We start from the raw sequence: 19,378 nt of genomic DNA, 5'->3' as shown, positions 1-19,378 counted from the left end.
GTGTGAGTGTGAGTGCATCTGAGGAGGAAGGCCCCTGCAGCACAGCCTACCAGCCATCCGAAGACCTTGCTGCATGAGAGCTAGACGCATGGGCCTGAGCTCTGGGGAGCAGAGGAGGCGCCCCCTGACTCAGCCCGCCCTCCCTCCCTGCTCAGGACCGGACAAGTGGGGTGGCAACTGCCAGAAGGACCGCCAATCCCCCATCAACATTGTCACCACCAAGGCACAGTTGGACCCAAACCTGGGACGCTTCTCCTTCTCTGGCTACGACAAGAAGAAAAAGTGGACTGTCGAAAACAATGGGCACACAGGTGGGTCCTGGGCAGGCAGGAGAGAGGACCTGGGCAGGCATGGGCACTGGGTCCAGGGACCCTCGAGTTCCCTGGGGTTGAGAGGGCACAAGGTCCACCTTTGCTGAGAAGCTGGACAGTCCAGCTGGGTGAGGGTAGGGGGTACAGGAAGGGCCTCAGAAAGCAGGGAACACGCCAGCAGTATTTTCCATACTTTCATCAGACCAGGCTGGGGGTGAGGGGAGGGGAAACGTTCCAGGATGAAGGAACAACATGTGCAAAGGCGTGCAGGCGTGAAACAGCTTGGGGTGTTCAGGGAACTGCACGTGGCTTCGTGTGGATGGAGGACAGAGAATGAAGCTGGGAGGGGCTGAGCCAGCCCAGGGTCAGCAGAGCTGGGCCCAGGGGCAGGTCACCCAGGGCTGAGGAGTTTGGACATTCTCCTGAGGACGCCAGGGCATCTCGGAAGGGGTTGGAGCAGGAGAGGAATTGACCGAGTTTCATGTTTGGGGCAGTGGTGTGTGTGCAGAGGGAGAGGCAGACAGGGAGGCCAGTGAGGGGGCAGGAAAGGCCCGGAGCTGTACCACCCATCTCATCGCCTCCCTCCAGGCCCAGAGCACATGAAGGATGGGAGGTAGGAGCAAAGGTCTTGCCTAGGTGGAGCTGGGAAGAGTGGCTGGCAGAGGCTAGAGAAGGGGGGTGTGAGGACTCTGCCCCCTCCTGTGCCCTCCAGTGAAGATGTGGCTGGGAGACGGGGTCACAGTTGCTGGAGGAGGACTGGCCTCCCAGTACCGGGCCAAAGAGCTGCACCTGCACTGGTCCAAGGTGCTGGATGCAGGTTCGGAGCACAGCCTGGATGGGGAGCACTTTGCCATGGAGGTGAGTGCCCCCCCCCACACTGGGTCCGTGCCTAGGCTGGGCTCTGGATGTACCTGCCTTAGGCAAGAAGAATGGTCCAGCCCCTCACAAGTCCTCCTTCCATCCCTCTCAACCACCACCAGATGCACATAGTACATATGAAAGACACGGGGACATCAAGGGACGAGAAAGAGGACCAAAATAAGATCGCAGTGCTGGCCTTCCTGGTGGAGGTGGGACCCCCATCCCCCAGGGTCCGAGGGGTTGCTTCTTAAGATCCAGAGACCTGGGATTCTAGCAAGACAGGAGGGGCTTGGGGAGGCCCCCACTTCTCCTCTGTTTCCCAGTGATTTGTACAGCCCCAGGTGGGGAGTCCAGGGCATCTCAGGGCCTCAGTCTCAGACGCTGCCTGCCCTCCCTATCCCAGACTAAGAGAACGAACTGGTGGTTACCACCAGCTCCCCACACACCCCTCTCAAACCCCTTCCCTCCTGTTCCAGGCTGGATCCAAGAATGAAGGCTTCCGGCCCTTTGTGGAGGCGCTGTCTGATATCCCCAGACCCCGTGAGTCAGGATGACCAGGAGGAGGAGGCTGAGGGGGTGAGGGGAGGGGTGGAGACTTCTTCCTACAAAAGGGGGCCTAGGCTCTCAGAGTGAGGTGTAGGAGGGGGGTATCAGAGCCTCAGAGATTTCCCTCTTCCCTCTCCAACTAACGGGGTATCCTTTATCCACTACCCCCCCAACCCCCGCACCAGACATGAACACCACGTTAAAAGAGAGCATCAGCCTGTTAGACCTGCTCCCCAATGAGGAGAAGCTGAGGTGCTACTTCCGCTACCTGGGCTCACTCACCACGCCGAGCTGTGACGAGATAGTTGTGTGGACTGTGTTCAGGGAGCCCATTCAGCTCCACAGGGACCAGGTACATAGGGCCCGGCCAAGGGTGCAGCCTCCCACTGCCCAGCTCCCCAGAAACCGGCCCTCTGGATCCCCCCAGAGGCCCCCTGGGCTGGGGTGGGGGTGGGGCACCGCAGGGAGCTGAGGGCCTGTTGGTTGAATCCACAGACACTCCCTGAGAGAGAGAGAGAGGGAGAGAGAGAGACAAGAAAGGCCCCAGCTGTCCCATCCCTGGGTTGAGGGCCGGAGGGGAGGCTGTGGCAGGAGCCCAGGCTGCACCCTGAAAAGGAGATGGGGGGGGGCCTGTGTCCTGGGGAGAGATGCCAGCATGGGAGGGCCGGGCTGGCCCATGAGCAGCTGAGAGACAGGATCAGGGTAGCCACAGGAAGAAACCAGTTCATTCATTCAACAAATGGTACTCGAGTCTGTACAACACATGAGGCTCCGGGGACACAGCAGTGAGCCAACAAGGCCCCAGTCCCTGCCCCAGTGGTACTTTCGTTCCAGGACGGTGGTTCTCAAAGAGTGGTCCCTGGACCAGTGGTGTCAACATCATCTGGGAGCTTTCCAGACATTCTAATTCTTGGGTGTCACCCCAGACCTACTGAATCAGAAACTCTGGGGGTGGGACCCGACAGTCTGGGACCCAACAAGCCCCCCAGGTGACATTAATGCATGCTCAGGCTTGAAGACCACTGTCCTATAGTAACAGTGATAACAGTAGTTGTAATCACAGGCTGAGGGAAGCTAATGGGAATTGAGCCCCCACCAGTGCCTAGTATTATGCTTTATACCTCTTATTCTTTCCATCTGTGAAGAAACCTGAGTGGTAGGGATTCCTAGCACCTTCACTCCCAAGGGCTCAGCGAGGCAAGGTGGCCAGCTGGGGGTCACATAGCAGGGAGTGCAGCTCTACCTGCCTGCCCTCCCTGCTGAGCCATGTCCCTCCACAGATCTTTGCGTTCTCTGAGAAGCTGTACTATGACAAAGAACAGAAACTGGGAATGACAAACAACGTCAGGCCCCTGCGGTCCCGGGGGAAGCGCCAGGTGTTCAAGTCCCAGGCCCCAGGACGGCTGCTGCCCTTGCCGCTGCCCACCCTGCTGGTCCCCATGCTCACCTGCCTGATGGCTGGCTTCCTCTGATGATGGCTCTCTTCTGGACACTTGACTTCTGACTTCAGCCCTTGGAGGTCTTGGGCCTCTCTTCCACAGGCTTCCCAGGTTGGACTTTAATGATTAAAATATGGATATATATTTGGGCCAGCCGGGTGGCTCAGTTGGTTAGAGTGCGAGCTCTGAGCAACAGGGTTGCTGGTTCGATTCCCACATGGGCCAGTGAGCTGTGCCCGAGCTGAGCTGCTGATGAGCTGCCAACGGGTGGTCGGATGGCTCAGCTGGTGAGAGCGCATGCTCTTAACAACAAGGTTGCCGGTTCAACTCCCGCATGGGATGGTGAGCTGCACCTCCCCCCCACCAAATAGATTGAAAATGGTGACCGGACTTGGAGCTGAGCTTGCGGCTTCCACAACTAAGATTGAAGGACAACTTGACTTGGAGTTGATGGGTCCTGAAAAAACACAATGTCCCCCTCCCCCAATTCCCCAACACTGTTCCCTTCCCCAATTCCCCAATAAAATCTTAAAAAAAAAGGATATACTTTTAGAGAAACTTTTCTTGGGTCTGTTTTTAGTTCCCACCACGCCCCCTGTCCTGTTGCCCTCTGCCTATTCCTGTTCCAGGGTATGAGCCTTAAGGCCTGGAGATTTCTTCTGAACAGGAACCACAAGGCACCCGTCCCCGCCTTTGTGAATTCTGTGTCTACACCCTACTTGGAGAGAGGCAGAAGGCACCTCGGAGCTCCAACACAGAGAAAGGAGACAGGCTGGGTGGAGGCCACACAGGCTATGGCAGAGCCGACTGAAGCCCCAGCCAGTGCTTTCTCTGTACTAAGGATGGATAGTGCGGGTTATGTGTGGGTACAGCCTAGGTGAGGTGGCTAATGGGGGGGATTCATCGATAATATTTGCTAAAATGTTTCTTGAGTGTCTATGTTCTAGACACTGGGGCTATGGCAGGGAATGAGACAGACAAAAATGCCTGCCCTCCTGGAGTTCACAGTCTAGTGGGGAGACACAGGAAGTAAAAGACACACATTGTACAATGTATCGGAAGGCAGTTGAGGGCTATGCTGAAAGGTCAGTCAGGAAGGGCAGGTGGGCAGGGAAGGCGTTGGCAGGAAGAGGCATAGAGATTTGGAGGCAGCCAGGGAGGAGGCTATCTGGAGCTAGCAAGTGTTCAGGTGTGGATGGGAGAGCAGGCACCTGTCCTGTGGGGAGGAACAGCAGGGAGGCCAGCTAGGAGGGGGAGGAAGAAAGGGGGAGAAAGAGGAGGGGATGGGGAGAGGTGTGTGGGGGTGGAGGTGCCTCTTAGTAGATCTTGGAAAGACGCTGCTTTTGAGCTGGAGAGACTAGGAGCCACCAGAGGGTCTTTGTGCTGTTGAGCAGGGACTACTGGGTGACGAGCAGGGGGAGCAGCTAGGGGGCTGCTGCGGTGGTCCAGGAGCTGATGGGTCAGAAATGGATGTGAGGCTCCGAGGAGATGCAGGTGAATCCAAGGGTCTCTGGCTCTTGCACTTGGGAGTTGTCAGTGAAGGTCCCAACCACCACTGCTCCACCGCCGCTCGAAAGTGTTTCTAATGATTTTTCCCTTTGGGGTCCAAGGAGGGAGTGAGGCTAGGAGGGGGTGGGTGGGGAGCAGGGGGTTGGAAAGCCAAGGGAAAAAGAAAGAAGGGCTTCCTTGGTGGGTCCCAAGCCAGGCCAGGCGCCTGCAGCCAGGGACTGAGGAGCCCCAGGCTCTCAGACTTCGTTATCCAGAGCAGGGCTGGATTTGGAAAGGAGCATGAGCCCTGAGAAGCAGGGGAAGCGGACGAGAACAGGCCTCGCTGGGTGAAGAGGCGCCTCCAAGGGCCAGGGCCGGGGTGGTGTGGAGACAACCTCTCTAACAGGCTCCACTGTCTGGAGGTGCTGAGCTTCCCCACACAGAGGCTTGTGTGCCGGGCAGCGCCCCGGCAGGGATTCCATTACCGGGTGCTAGCAGCTGTGGTCTGGGAGGGGAGCTGGTTGGAGGAGGTGACCTCTAAGCCTTCTCCTACGCCGGTACCCTCAGAGTCAGTGACCACCCCCAGCTAAGCCTGGGAAGAGGGACAAGGGCTGCTCCCCCTCCACACTAGCTTCCCCCACCTTCTCCCTTTCGTGACCAAGAATAAGCAACCCCTCCCTCGACTGGTGACCACACAGCTGTGGGTGGTGGGGCGGGTATAAGATTGGTATTGCTGTCACCATGGCAACAGCAGGCAGCCTGTGTCAGCAGGGGGTGTGTGGACACTGAACCTGTTCTCTTTGGTTCCCACGCAGCCTGCAGGGAATCTGAGATCTAAGTTGCACCACCACCCCCCATCCCAGGCTCAGGGTTCTCAAAAGTCTGAACTGCCCCTCCCCCTCCACATCTGCACCCTCAACCCCCATCGTCTTTGCCCTCAAGGCAACATTCAGTGAAGAACATGGCAGCAGAACCAGGAAGTCGCAGGCTCTTTGCAAGAGACTAGGGGAGCCTTGGCCTCTTCAATCCCAGGCAGAAGGCGCACGACCCTCCCCCATCTCCCTGACCCCACAACAATAAACTTGGCCCATAGGGGCTAGAATGGGCACAGCTTGTTCGGGGGGCCCAGGGGTTCAGGCCTCCTCCCTGCAATCCGCCAGCCCTTCCTGCACCTGAAGGCTGGAGCAGGTGCTGTCAGCACATGGCTCATAGCAAGGTCACTCCTGGCCAGTCACCCAGGAGTGGGCAGCCAACCTCTGGAATTGGTCCCCCACACCCTGGAGGCTGAGACTGCTGGGCAATCCCTGTGTGTGTGTGTGTTCTTAAGAGCCTCCTCTTCTGAATAAGTTTACTCCCTCTGTGCCACCCCACCACCCTCAGCAACCCCTCCTCTCTGGAGAAGGTGCTCTAAGTTCTTTGGGCCCAACCCGGCTTGGCTCCTGACACAGCTCTTTCAGAGATGACAGGGGGCTACTAGTGGCCCCTTTATTCAGAAAGAGAGCCCAGCCCAGCCCTCAGCCCTGCTTTCACTCACTTCTGATGCCCCTTGGGTCACTGCATTGGACGTGCACCAGGTACACACATTTCACTACAGCTGGCCAGGCTCAGGGGAGGTTCAGTGGTCACCACCTGATTTCTCTGAGGTCGCCAGCACAGACCGTCATGCATGCTTGTTGAATACCTGTTGTGTGCTGGGCATGGGCCTCCTACAATCCTACGAGGGTGGTATTATTCCTCCCTTGGCACGGATGAGGATGCTGAGGTAGAGAGGGATTCGGGGACCTGTCAGTCTGGGGTCAATTCTCTGCACCTCCTCGGCTCCTATGGTCAGCTTTCTTCTTTGGTGGTCATACGAGGTAGACAGACCTCTTGACCAGGGGCAGGGTGGGGTCTGCAACGCTCTGTCCCACCCTGTCTCTGCCTGCTGCTTTATGTCCCCAGTGGGCTGTCTCCCTGGACCCCTGTTTAGATTTGGCATCTGGGCGGGAGCCGGTGGCTAAAAATACTCCCCGTGTGTTTAGATGATTCTTGGAAAATAAACTTCCCCATCTTGGCTCTCGGTTTGCACACTTGCTGGCCCTGCTTCCTGTGGCTCTGATCTGACAGTGCAGGAACAGCGGAAGGGAGGGGATGGGGGAGAGAGCAAGGGCCTACGGGGCCCAGAGTCATGGCAAGTGCTGGTGGAGGTGCGTGCACATGCACACAGGTACCTGCACAGGCTGCTGTGTCACAAAACTCCAGGAGGTGCCTACAGAGACCACATAGTGACTGGTGCTCCTGTGTGGCGTGACCATGAGGCTCTGTGCTTATGTGTGAGTTATGGTTAGGCAGAAGCAGGGAAGCTGGTAGCCCTGCAGGCATGGCTTCCCGGCTCTGGGCCTGAGCGGATTCACCTGACAAATGGGCTGAGCTTAGCCCTTCCGTCTAACTGGGTCTAGCTGTCCCTAGGCTCCTGCTGGCGACCTTGGGAGGAAGGCCAGGCCAGCCTCCACGGGTGGGGCGCTGCTCCTGCACCTTGCATTACACTCTTGGAGAGAAGGCTCTGTTTGTTTATCTGAGTAGGAACAAAAGCATTATCTCCTCTGGAGACCAAGGACTTGTCCCGGGGCCCAGGCACCTGGGGAGGGGCTTCCTCTGGAGGAGAGCTACAGGACAGACGAAGTCACAAGCCAGTTCCTTCCTCCGAGCCCTGGCCCCAGCTAAGATTGGACACGTGGAAGCCTCTTCACATTCCAAGTGTTGGCTGCTGCAAGGCCTGGGACAGGGAGAGGGACAGGACAGGGAAGGGATCTGGGTACATTTTGGAACAAGATTTAGTCATTCAACAACAAACACTATTATTTCCTCTGTGCCAGGGATGTGCCCTTCCTCCAAGACTCCTAGCCAAAAGGCAGATACAGGGCACAGAAGTACCAGGCCTATGAAAATACAGGCTGCGAGTGATAACAGATACACGTGGAGCATGGGCCCCAGAGCCACACAGATCTGGGTTTGAGTCCCCTTCCACTGCTGACTAGCTAGTGAGGTGCCTTTGGTCATTTAATTCACCTAAGCCTCAGTTTCCTCACCTGTAAAATGGGGACGGTGACGACATTTTACTCAGAGGGTTGCTGTAAAGATGAAACAAGATACCTGGCTAAGGGGATGTATTCAATAATTCATAGTTATCATTATGATTTTTTTTTTCTGAGAGCATTGAAGGATGGGTAGAACTACAGATGGGGAGAAACCGGCCACTCCAGGGATGAGGGTAGGAAATAGTGGGTGGAGGTTTAAATTCCAAGGAGTGATAGATACACTGAGTCACCTCTGTGGTAAGTAGTAGATACGTGGTGGGGTGGCTGTCCTATGCAAAGAAGAAACTGCCAGACCCCTCGTGGGGCCCACCTCTCTTCTCAAGACACTCCCTCCAGCACTCCATACCCCCATACACTAAGCAGTCCACTGAGGCAGGCCTGCCAGCCTGATCTTTGCCCAGAGTTGCCCAAGGTCACCCAGAACAACAGGGGGAGCCAAGGGGCAAGTTGAGGCCCAGGCTGCTCTGCAGCTCTCATGTCCCTGCCTCGTGGGGTGGGGATGATCAGGGTTGGAGTCAGGCTGAGCCTACCCAGGGCCCCTTTTGCATTCCTGCTGAGGGGATTGTCTGGGCTGGGGACCCGTGTCCATTGCACTTCCCTCCAGCCCTTCACCTTCCCAAGGAGCTGCAGGATGACCGGTGTACCTTCGGAGGTGTCCCTCTTTCCATCGCTGGGTCTGTGCCTGGCTGTCTGCCAGTACACCTGTCCCGTCTGGATTTGCAAGTCGTCCCCTTAGCACATGGTCGGCACCCACCTAGGGTTCCTGGTAAATCTGAATTTCAGATAAACAACACATTTTTTTAGTATATCCCCCGAAATTGCACGGAGCATACTTATACGAAAACAGTATTTGCTGTTTATCTGAAATTGAAATTTAACTGGGTGGCCTGTATTTAGATTTACGAGGTCTGGTGACCCTACCCCCATCCCACCTACCTCAGGGAAATAGACAGAGAAGGGAGGACAAAAGAAGGGCCAAGAGACGGAGACTGCCACCACCTCTTCCTCCTCTTGACCACTGCCCTCTCCTTCCAGCTGGGCACACCCTCCAGGAACTGATAGGAAAGTGGGCAATTGGCTTATCTCCCGGAAAGGGTGATCCCTGTGGGCAGGGTGGCCGGGCACGCCTCAGAGAGGGTGTTGGAGCAGCCCCTTCTGCTTATGGATTTCCTCCCCAGTTTTCCAACAACTTGGGGGAGGCCATTGCCCAGGAAATGTCTTATTCCTGCTCCCTTGGTCTCTGCCTGACTCCCGCCTCACTGAGCTGGAGGTGCCAGGCCTCCTTTCCTGCAGCCCAGCTCCCACCCATCATCCCAGACGCTCCTTGCGGAAGGGAACCCTCAAATGGGCGCCTGGCTGCCGCCCCCAGGTGGAGTGAGAAGGCGCCTGATGCAGGGTTTTATTTATAAACTGAGGAGAGACTCAAGAGGTGCAGGACTCTCTCAGGGGGTTGTGCCTGTCCATGTCACAGCCTGGAGTGCAGGAAGAGCGGAATCCAGACACCAGCAGGCAGCTGAGTACTCGCCATCCAAATCAGACGCCCTTCCTCCAATTCCTTTCCCCTCGTAATCTCCTTGATCTGTTTTACTACCATTATTTGCACACCTACTCTGTTGTGCCAGGCCCTCTGGATGGTACTTTACACCCGTTATTCTCACACAATCCTGACAGTGACATTTAGAACCTAGGCTCCCAGTGGAACAGCCTCTTCAGGACCGCAGGGACTTTCGTCTGGTGTGTTTACTGCTGTGGTGGACACTGTGATGCAGAGCTCACGGCCCCTTCCAGGAACGGCCTGTTCCAGCTGCCAGAGTGCGGGCGTCTTCAGCCATTGGCCTCTCCAGGGAGGAAGCCTCTTCGTTCAAGGTCACACTCCTTTCCGAGGAGGCCCCAGCCCATGACTGATCCATGGGAGGGTCTAAAGGGTTGGCCAGTTCAGGGTGAGTCCAGCGGGCCTTTACAGCTTCAGAGCCCTCGGTGGGGCCAGTCGAGGTTACCACTGGACCTGCACGGCAGTTCCACTTCTCCCCCTTCCCAGTCCAACTTCCTCCCACTCTTTTCCACAGGTGTTGGTCTTAGAGGTGCTCCTTAATAAATATCCTGCACACTAAACTCCGTCAGCTTCCCGGGGGAAGCCAGCCTGCAGGACGAGGGCGTATCAGTGCTCAGAGAGCACACAGTAAGCTCTCAATCAGTACTGGATTAGAACCCGGGGCAGGCCTTCCTAATCCCGACTCTACACAAATCACAATATAATAGCAGCTAATATTTATTCAGGTAAAACTATTGGACATGCTTAATATCTCAATCCTTAGAACAAGCTTCTGAGAAGGGAACTTTTAGTTTCTCTATGTTCAATGAGGGAAGGACATACATGGGACTTGTGACTAGCAAGTAGTATAGCAGAATTTGGACCCAGGGAGTTTGATACCCAAGTGCGCCCTCTGATCACCATGGCCTGCCACTTTTCTGAAGGAAACTGAGGCTTAGAGAGAGGTAAAGGAATTTGCTCCTTGCCAGCCAGGGAGCTGCTGCCAGAGCGACAAGCCCTTGCAGCCCTTGCTGCTTCTCTTGAACTTAGTGCTGTTGGCCTGAAAGTGCTTCTAGGGAGTCCTCACTTATAGGGGATCATGGCTATCGAGGTCACTAAGCCAGCCAGAGACCCTGGGGACAGATGCTCTTTCCTAGACCTGGCATGCTCCGCCCTGTCCCTAGCCCCCTTCTGGTTCTCATGAGGTCTACACACCACATAAAACAGCTTAAAAGCGACTCCTTTGTGAAAACTTCCCCAATCTCTGCTCTCCTCCTACCTGTCCCCCACCCTCCCACCCCAGACCCACTAAGGGAAGACTGCAGGATGGCATCTTAAGTCATTAAGATTATGGAAGTGCCAGGCCAGGGCTGGCCACACAGCAGGGAGCTGGCAGCAAAGGTTTGCAGGATGGATGAATAAAAGAAAAAATGAGAGCAAAGCACAGAATTAGCAGGCATCATTCCTGGGACGAAATTTAAATATTTACTTTGCCCACTGGGCAATGCTGAGACACAAGCATTGTTTTCTGAGTTCTGTGTATGCTGACTTTCCTTCAGTAACTGACACAATGGCTTTGTTACAGTTTGAACAGCTGTTTCCACACGTGGGAGCTGGACATACAAGCTGCCTGGTCATCAGCTTCCGCTGTTCCCCAGCATCATGTGTCCTCCTCAGGGAATCTGCGTCCCGATCCTTGGGCTTAGCCTGGCCACAATCTCCACAAGGCTACAGGTCAACCCGGGGTTTCACTGCAGTGAATTCATGTGTAGCCATGGGGTTAAGTCACATCAAGGAGCATGGTAGGGCCAACTTGTCTGGGTCTACTGTCTGAGGAGCCTCCTGCGCGACACTGCCCTTAAGGGAAAGGAGTTGGGTGTGACATGCTGGCTCCAAGGAAAGCTTCCATTCATTCCTGGCTGTGCTGAGACCTAAAGAGGCAGCCCATTGCCTTTCCTCCAAAAACGAGCTCTCGTCGGTGGAGCCAACCTGCATGGTTGTTTCCCCAGGAATTTTCCCAACCTCGCCCCACTCCCTGAACTTGAAGTATCACCAAATTCCACATAGCGGCATCTTGTGAATCAGTTTGTGCCAGCTGTGCTTGTCTGACCACAGCCACCTCAGGCTCAACGGAAGTTCGCTTGCTGTGATGACTCAGATTTCATTGGTTCTTACTCTTACCGCCCCTGCTTTCCCTATCCTTGTTGATGGCAGCCTCCAGAGGGTATCTAAGATGTCTTAAATAGTCTTTTCAGCTGCCGGGTGGTATCTGCTCAATTTTCTGGATATCCCTCATGCAACACCGCTGCCTCCCCAGGCACCCCCTTCAGACTGGGCACCAGGGGGGAGTTGCTCCCACTTCTTCATACTTCCACTAGAGTGTTCCCAAAGGGAGCTGCTCGCTCCATGACCCTGGGTCAGGTGAAGACCTCTCGCTGCAAACTGGACCTTGAAGTGTCTGTAGTACCTTGTCAGCGATTTGGGTTTACCAGGGATGTGCTAGTTCCCGAGGCAGGATGGGAAAGACAAGGACTGAACAAGCTGTTCTTGGGAAGGTGGCCACCAGTCCCAGCAGCCATGATGAGAGTCCTGTGCTTCCTACTTTCTTTCCCTTTCTCTTTTTTTCTCTTTCCCTTTCTTTCTCATTTTTGGATTGAGGACTAGCATTTCCATGATCAAAGAGGAGATGTGAGAAAACCAAAGTTGAGTTCATAAACCCTGGAGGAAAGACAATGGGCTGCCTCAGCACAGCCAGGAATGAATGGAAGGCAGCCGAGGAGTCTGCCTGCTGTGCGATGGGCCTGTCATGGTGGCCGGATGGACATGTGGAATTTGGTTTAGAGCCCAGCCTTCTGGGCACCAACACCTGGTTATCAATATAAAGGGTCAGGCGCAATTGTTATCCCTCCCTTCCCAGGAAAGGCCAGGAAGGAAGAGGCCCTGGCTTAAGGGAGGAGGCATTGTCCTCGGTGGGTTAAGCATCATCAGGTAGCCGGGTTTGGCAGGGGGCCAGTGGGGAGCATGGGACTCTCGTGGCTGCTGGGACCGGCGGCTGCCTTCCCAAGAACAGCTTATTCTTCAGCCCTTCTCTTTCCCATCCTGCCTCTGGAACTATCATATCCCTGTTAAATCCCTGATAAAGATGTTATCAGACATTTCAAAGTTCAGTTTGGAGCTAGAGACCTTCCCCTGATCCAAGAACAGCTTATTCTTCAGCCCTTCTCTTTCCCATCCTGCCTCTGGAACTATCATATCCCTGTTAAATCCCTGATAAAGATGTTATCAGACATTTCAAAGTTCAGTTTGGAGCTAGAGACCTTCCCCTGATCCAGGGTCCTTTCTTTCTCCCTAGTCCCACCTCCTCTTCTACAGCCCCCACCCCCCCCTGCGTCTCCCTGTGTCCAGCTCCTAAGGTCCCTGGGCCACCAGAAGTGAAGGGAACAAACGTAGGATGTCAGTCTCCATCAAGAGTCACTGCAAGGCTATTTACTCCCAAGTTTCTCCTCTTCCAGGAAGAGGGCAAGGAGGCTGTTGTCAGGACATCCACTTCCGCTCCTTATGTAGCAATAACACTTTGCACTTGCATAAGTGTTATTCGTCAAGTTGTAAAAGGGTTTCATATTCACTTTCTCATGGTTATCATGACCCCCATTTCTTGTCAAACAGATCACTCAGGGTCAGAATGACAGGCCATCTTGCCAGGAGTTGCTAAGTTGTGGATTACAGATTCCAGTTGAGGGGGAAATGGGGTAGTATAGAAGCAGCCAGAGTAACCTGGGTTTGAACATTTTATCTGTGTGTTGGGCAAGAGACTTCACCTTACTGAGTCTCAGTTTCTTCATCTATAAAAAGGAATGATAATGTATTCCTCAGTGCTGTGGTGAGCATTACATGACTGAAACACTCATAGCATGGGGTCCATTTGATGTCTAAGTGCCCTCGCCAACACTTTTTCTGGTTCCAAGCACAGGGGTATACTTTATGCCCCATAATAGTACTGTGGATGAAAAATTAATCTAACTGAAAGTAACTTCATGGGGTGATCTGATCATAATTTCCTAAATGGGCAGGTCACGGTTGGTAGTCACACCCTAGGCCTATAACTTCTTTAGTGAAAGGTTTTATTTTTGCCTTGCTTAAGCAAGCCCTGTCCATTGTTTTTGTGTATCTCAGGAACACACTTTTGAAGTACCTCTGAAGCATAACCTCTCAAGAGAGCACATAATTTTAACTATCCTGTAATCCAGTCCTCGCCTTGCTGTCTCCCACCTTCACGTTATCTTCCTTACCTTCATTCCCTCCGTAATTCCAAACGCATAAAAGTGAAAACTGTCATTCTTGAAGCATTTTTCTCAGTCTGTTGAGATCTTGCTACTGGCACATCCTGTTTGGCTCAAATAAACTGTTATAAAAATATTCTACAGGTTTGGGCATTCTTGTATCACCAGTACTTGTAATAAACATTTGATGTATGAATGATAAACTCTGCCTCCTAGTTTCCCATCTCTCCCTAAGTGAGAGGATGTTTATTGAGTTCCAAGCTGCAGGGAGCTCTGCAAACAAGGAGTGGCAGCCGTAACTTTCTCCAACTGGTACAATAAAAGGCCGTGGGCTCTGGGGCTGGCTCCCTAGAGATGCCCAGCCACAGGTGCTCCAGGAACTACCTACATACCTGTGGTCTCTGCAGGGAGGGAGGTGGACTGGCCTTCACGCTAGTTGGCTGGCTTTTCCTCCCTGCCCAGATGTGCTGAGCGTAGCAAAACGGCTTCAGAAAGGTTCACCCTGCTGCCACCGTGATCTCCAGCAGACCAAATAAGAATCTCTCCTGCTGCTGGAACAATTCTCTGGGAGCTCCTTGGTGCTGTGGCGGCCCTGCACGATCAACTTTCTGAATGCTTAGAGGTCAAAGTGCTGCAGTGAACATCTGACATAGAGCCTCACGGGTTGCTCAAGCAGCACCCCACTTCCTACCCTTACTTCAACCTGAGGAATTCTAGGCTCATCTGCTTTGGGTATCAGTCCTTCAGATAAAATGCAGTTGGAAGAAAGGATCCAGTCCCACCGTTGTTTCAAAACAAAAGCTGACCTAATGTAACTCCTTCATCATTCACAAAGGGAACTGAGATACAGAATAGACAAGTGACTTGCTCAAGGTCATACAATTCTGCAAGTAGAGCTGACACTGCAGACTAGATTTCTCATCCACCGCTTTCTGTGGTGTCGTCTGACTGCCCTGAACTTGGGACTGCTACAGCAGCTTCTGATGACCACAGGCGTCTCCTGATCCATTCTGGGAGATTCCCTGCTTCTCCCCAGTATGGAAGTTCCCTTCTTCCTCTCTGATCTATAAGCCCAGTGAGCACTGGGGTTTAGCCCTCAGCAGCAGAGGATCCTGCTGTGGAGAACTGAAGAAGCACCCCTCCTCCCAGCCCCCGTGGCACCCAAGGGCCTTGTACACCTCCAACAACCCACTCTCCTTTCCTCTGTTCTCTAGTCACACTCAGCTGTGACAGGGCTCCTCTCTCCAGCATGCTTTCTCCCTTTCCATAGCCCTTCTAGCTTTTCTCCCACCTCCTGCCTGATTGATTCCTTTTTGCTACACTTACTTTGACCTTCTTGGAGCATCTCAAGCCTAGTATCCACTTGCGTTCCTCTTGGGCTTGTGGTGAGATCCAAAGTTCATTACCAAGAGAAATTTCAACAAAAGTGGACTGTGTATGAAAAAGAGAAAGTTAAATTACAGCCAACAAAAATTTGTTGATAATAAAATGATCTCAAATAGATAAGTGTGTACTTATGTAAACCACATGAAAATGTTTTTCAACCATACCGAAATATGTGGCAATGGGAAACTTTTATTATAACTGGTCTGACCTTCAAAGGCCTCCACAATGTGGCTTCTGCCTGCTTGTTGTCTCCTACTATGCTCCTCCTGCACCTTTGACTCAAGCTCAAACAGGCCTACACGGCCTCTGCAACACCCCTATGCTCCCTTGTCTGGCTAGATTGCTAGGCTGTTCTGCACACTTCTCACAATGAAACCCTGGTCTTGCTTCTTGGCGCAGCTCACTGCCCTTTCCAATTTCGTTTTCCCTAAGTATTTGTCAATAGCCTATTGTCTCATGTTGTCAGTCAGCACTTCATCAGAGACAATTATATCTAGGGAGCTTTGGTTAGTTACTATCACTCCTCCTTACGTGTGTGCATATGCATATCATCTTTTCCTAAATAGACTGTAAGATTCATTCCCTGAAGCAGTGGTTTCCATAACTGCAAAGTGGCTGCCAAAGAATCTCTCATGAGGAATCTATTAAAATACAGATTCTTGGACTGCATGAGAAGATGATCTCATAAATCTGGGGGTAGATAGGCACAGAACACAGGTGTAATATGACAATGGCTGGGACCCTGGAACGAGCACATTTAACAAGCTCCTAGTTGATTTCGGTGATGCTGAGGAACTGCTAGGTTGGGAACTGCTGCCCCCAGAGAGCCTAGCACAAAGCTTTGTACCTATAACAGGCTCACATGCTATCTGTGTGCCTCTGGACTGGTAATGTACTTGATCAAAACAGTATTGTTTTTTGTTTTTGTTTTTTTGGAGTTTTATTTCCTTTTATTTGAAAATATCTGGATTCAAATGGATTGACACTATCAAATTTACCACACACATAGAGCTATATGATTTCAATAGTTTGATACAATAAAAAAATGATTTAAAAATTTAACTTTTAAAAAAGTTTAACTACTCATTCGCTCATTGACAACTTATTGTAAAAATGTCATTCTTGGGATTATCACATGTAGCACAAAGCATATTCCTAAAAGGCAAAAGTTAAACAATTGGAAATGACAAACCTAAAAACCAAAGTTAATTTCATAGTTGTAGTATGTGAAAATAGCCTCATATCCAATAGTCCAATTCATAATGTATTAAGGGTTACACTTTTGAAGTAAATTCATTACTGACCTTCCTGTTGGAAGCGTACTATACTTCCGTACACAATGTTCTTAAAATGGTATCACAATCTGTAAAAGCACCTTAGTAACATTAAAAAATATGCCTTATTTTTAGGGTTGCAACATTCATTCCAAAATTCTTTCTTGGAAACAATAATCAATGAGTCAATTTTGTCCCCAATCACTCTTTTGTTAATATGCTTATCCTGTTTGACGATGATTTTATATCTTCTCTTTCACTGATTCTCTTCGGTCTTTTCATGAGTTAAGATGTGAGTTTTCAGGTTATTTGACTGAACAAACCTCTTGTGACAGCCCTCAAAGCAACACACAAAACGCTTCTCCCCAGTGTGGATGCGTACATATGTACGCAAATTGAAGTCCAGGGAAAAGCATTTTCCGCACCCTTCAAAAGTTCACTGATAGAGCCTCTCTCCAGTGTGATCCAGGAAATGTCTTTTTAGTTTTGAGCTCTCATGGAATGCTTTCCCGCATTCTGCACACATGTGATCTCGGGGACCATGAACACGGATATGCTTTCTCAGGGAATCTCTTCTCTTGAACTGTCTTGCGCATCCACTGTGAGGACAAACATTTTTACCTGGAGCAGCATATTCTTTATTTTTGCTGGGCTTATTTAAAGCAAATTCTGCGACCTGTTTAGGGTCCGATGAGTTAGTGCTGGATATTCCTTGAGGAGGAAGATTCTTGCCTGTCGTGCACTCAGAATGCTCAGCAAGTGAATTCTAGCCAGCCCTTTGTGGAGGAAGCTCTTGTTTTGCCTCTTTTTCTGTGCATTGCAAGGAATATTCCAGAAGTGAGCTTGTGGAAAGAACCTGCTGAGAAAGCTCTTGTTCTGATCCTTCTTTCGGGTTGTTGAAACACTTAAGAAGTATGTCCTCTTCCAGGATGGGTTTGGAAAACTCACCTCTTATTATGCACTCTATGTAACAGTCAGAAGGAATTCTCTTCATCAGCCTGATGGCTAGTCTGGTGCCCATCTTCATCACACAAGGTCCACGTCGTGTCAAGAGGTTCCTGCTGGGCTGGCGCTGGCTTGGCTGGATTTCACTTATCCCCTGTGAGGGCTCTTCTACCCAGGCCTTCCTGTCCCTGCGTCTTTTTCCTTGTGTTCCGTTGCTGCTCCATATCGTCCTGCCTGCTTTCTCCTCGAAGGTTTGCACCAGGATATATCAATGACTCCCAGGTAGTGATCTGGGTAAGTCTTCAGCAAGCACCTCCCTTGCTGCCGCAAGTCACTCTGATATTTCTTACTCCATTTCCTTTCAAAGGTAAGGCGAAGAAACTCAAAAACAGTATTGTTGTATTATACCTGTGTTCTGTTTCCCTAAGTGCGGAAGGAATACTATTATTTGAATACCTAAAAGGTCTCAGGCTCTGTGGCTATTTACATATATTATCTATTCCTTTAACCTTTTGAAGTAAAGTGGTATTTGCATTGGGCATGAGAAATCTGAGTCTAAGGAACTTGTTTGAGGCCACAACTCTTGTAACAGCAAAGCTACAATCTGACCTCTGACTGAGTGGACTCTGAGTCCATGACCTTCCTACTCACCAGAATGCATATACTGGTGGCTTGTGTCTGGCTTGCAGACAGACCTCCCAATTTATAGGGCCATTCAGAAACAAGAAACAAAATGCTTACCCATCTCCAGAAGCTGATCCTTTTCAAGGCTGCCTTTTAAAAAGCTAGACACACAGATGGGCATGTCAGGAGTTGTGCTTCATTTCCGATGACTTTTTGGATCCTTTTTCTATTTGTTCGTTTCCTTAAATAAGCTACCATTGCTGCTGATTCAACATACTTCATACTATACATTTTTAATATGTATTTCTGTTTTTGGAGAATGTGAGCAGAAAGCTATTAAGTTCTTTTAGCATTAGTATAGGAACGGAGTAAAAAAAAAAAACCCTTTGCAAAACAGGATTGAATCTCCTGTTAGGGGTAGGATTTCACATTCCTTGAGGACTCACCAAGCAAATGTACCAGGCATTTTACATACTTCATTTACTTAATCCAAGCTTGAGAGGCAGGTATTCTCACTTTAAATGTAAACAAACAGGCACTAAGGGTGAAGGACCCACGGTTCTAAATCTTTGACTCTTCTCAATGCTGCCAACTGCCTCTTTGGAGGCTTCTTGAGAGACAACCAGGGACATCCCTGGTTTCTCAGCACCCTCTAAAACCCAAGATCATCTCAAGGCATTATACAAATGAGGTCTTCCTCTTCTTCATCTTATCTCCTAATCTGCATGAAAGCTATTGTAAGACCCCCTTCATCAATTCTCAGCTCACCACCTGCTCTCTATCCTTCTTCTCTACCCCCTTCAATGCCTTCCAAATAATTTCCTAACAAGGACGTGAGCCAAGTTTAAATCAATTCACCTGGTCAGGGCAGATATCTTGTCCTACCTTCAACAGTTTCCATTCTCTCAGGGATGGACAGCATCCACTCTATAAGTTAGGTAGGTATTATACATGGAGGAGAATTAAAACAGGGTCACAGAGAGAAAGGCTGAAGAATATGACTTTTTTGTGTATTTATGTGTATACAGGAAAAATAGCACATAGATGCATCCACAGTATTTAATTTGTTTGGATAATAGTTACAGATAAACAGGTACACGCCATATACAATTACCAATACTTTTTTATACACCTCATATTTCAGTACATCAACACTATTTTATTTACACTCTATTTATGTACATTAACATCTTTCTAAAGTCAGTGCATTGTCAACAAGTTTTATACAGTAATTTACAAGGTGAATGTAGTTAATAGTTAATTTAATAAATTTTCTGCTAGTCAATTAAAAAAATTAATTACAACCAATATAACAAACACAGATCAAATAACATTAGTAGATTGTGCTACCTGCTTAAATAAAACATCTGTAAGGAAATTACTTAAAATCTTCCACTTTTTCATGGGACTTGTCCAGGTAGAAATGGACAGATTTTATATACTGAAAATCATGACACTATAAAGTCTTCATTTTGTCTGACTTCATCACATTATACCATTTAGGCCACTCCTTCCTACTGGCAATTATAGTCTTCTTCTGAGTAGGTTTTCAATGTAGGTAGCCATTTAAGACAACCTTTCCAAATGCTCTGAGAAGAACTGGATAGTAACTGACC

General features: G+C 50.7%; 1 protein-coding gene and 1 pseudogene across 1 annotated transcript in view; one reads left to right on the top strand and one right to left on the bottom strand.

Moving 5' to 3' along the window:
• CA4 (carbonic anhydrase 4) overlaps positions 1 to 3,353 on the top strand; it is a 9,210-nt gene extending 5,857 nt beyond the window's left edge. Inside the window, exons 3-8 of the mRNA XM_019636685.1 lie at positions 156 to 311; positions 1,024 to 1,169; positions 1,292 to 1,381; positions 1,649 to 1,712; positions 1,904 to 2,070; positions 2,999 to 3,353. Of these exons, the coding sequence (XP_019492230.1) occupies positions 156 to 311; positions 1,024 to 1,169; positions 1,292 to 1,381; positions 1,649 to 1,712; positions 1,904 to 2,070; positions 2,999 to 3,190 (815 nt within the window). The 3' untranslated portion in view covers positions 3,191 to 3,353. The remainder of the gene's footprint in view (positions 1 to 155; positions 312 to 1,023; positions 1,170 to 1,291; positions 1,382 to 1,648; positions 1,713 to 1,903; positions 2,071 to 2,998) is intronic.
• A 12,536-nt stretch (positions 3,354 to 15,889) lies between these two features.
• Positions 15,890 to 18,078, bottom strand: LOC109379756 (zinc finger protein 42 homolog; annotated as a pseudogene).
• Between the last annotated feature and the right edge of the window lie 1,300 nt (positions 18,079 to 19,378).

This window comes from Hipposideros armiger, unplaced genomic scaffold, assembly GCF_001890085.2.
Source record: "Hipposideros armiger isolate ML-2016 unplaced genomic scaffold, ASM189008v1 scaffold_29, whole genome shotgun sequence".
In the NCBI taxonomy this organism is placed as follows: Eukaryota; Metazoa; Chordata; class Mammalia; order Chiroptera; family Hipposideridae; genus Hipposideros; species Hipposideros armiger.
The sequence above is the reverse complement of the archived record's forward strand: the minus strand, read 5'-3'. Positions and strand labels throughout refer to the sequence as shown.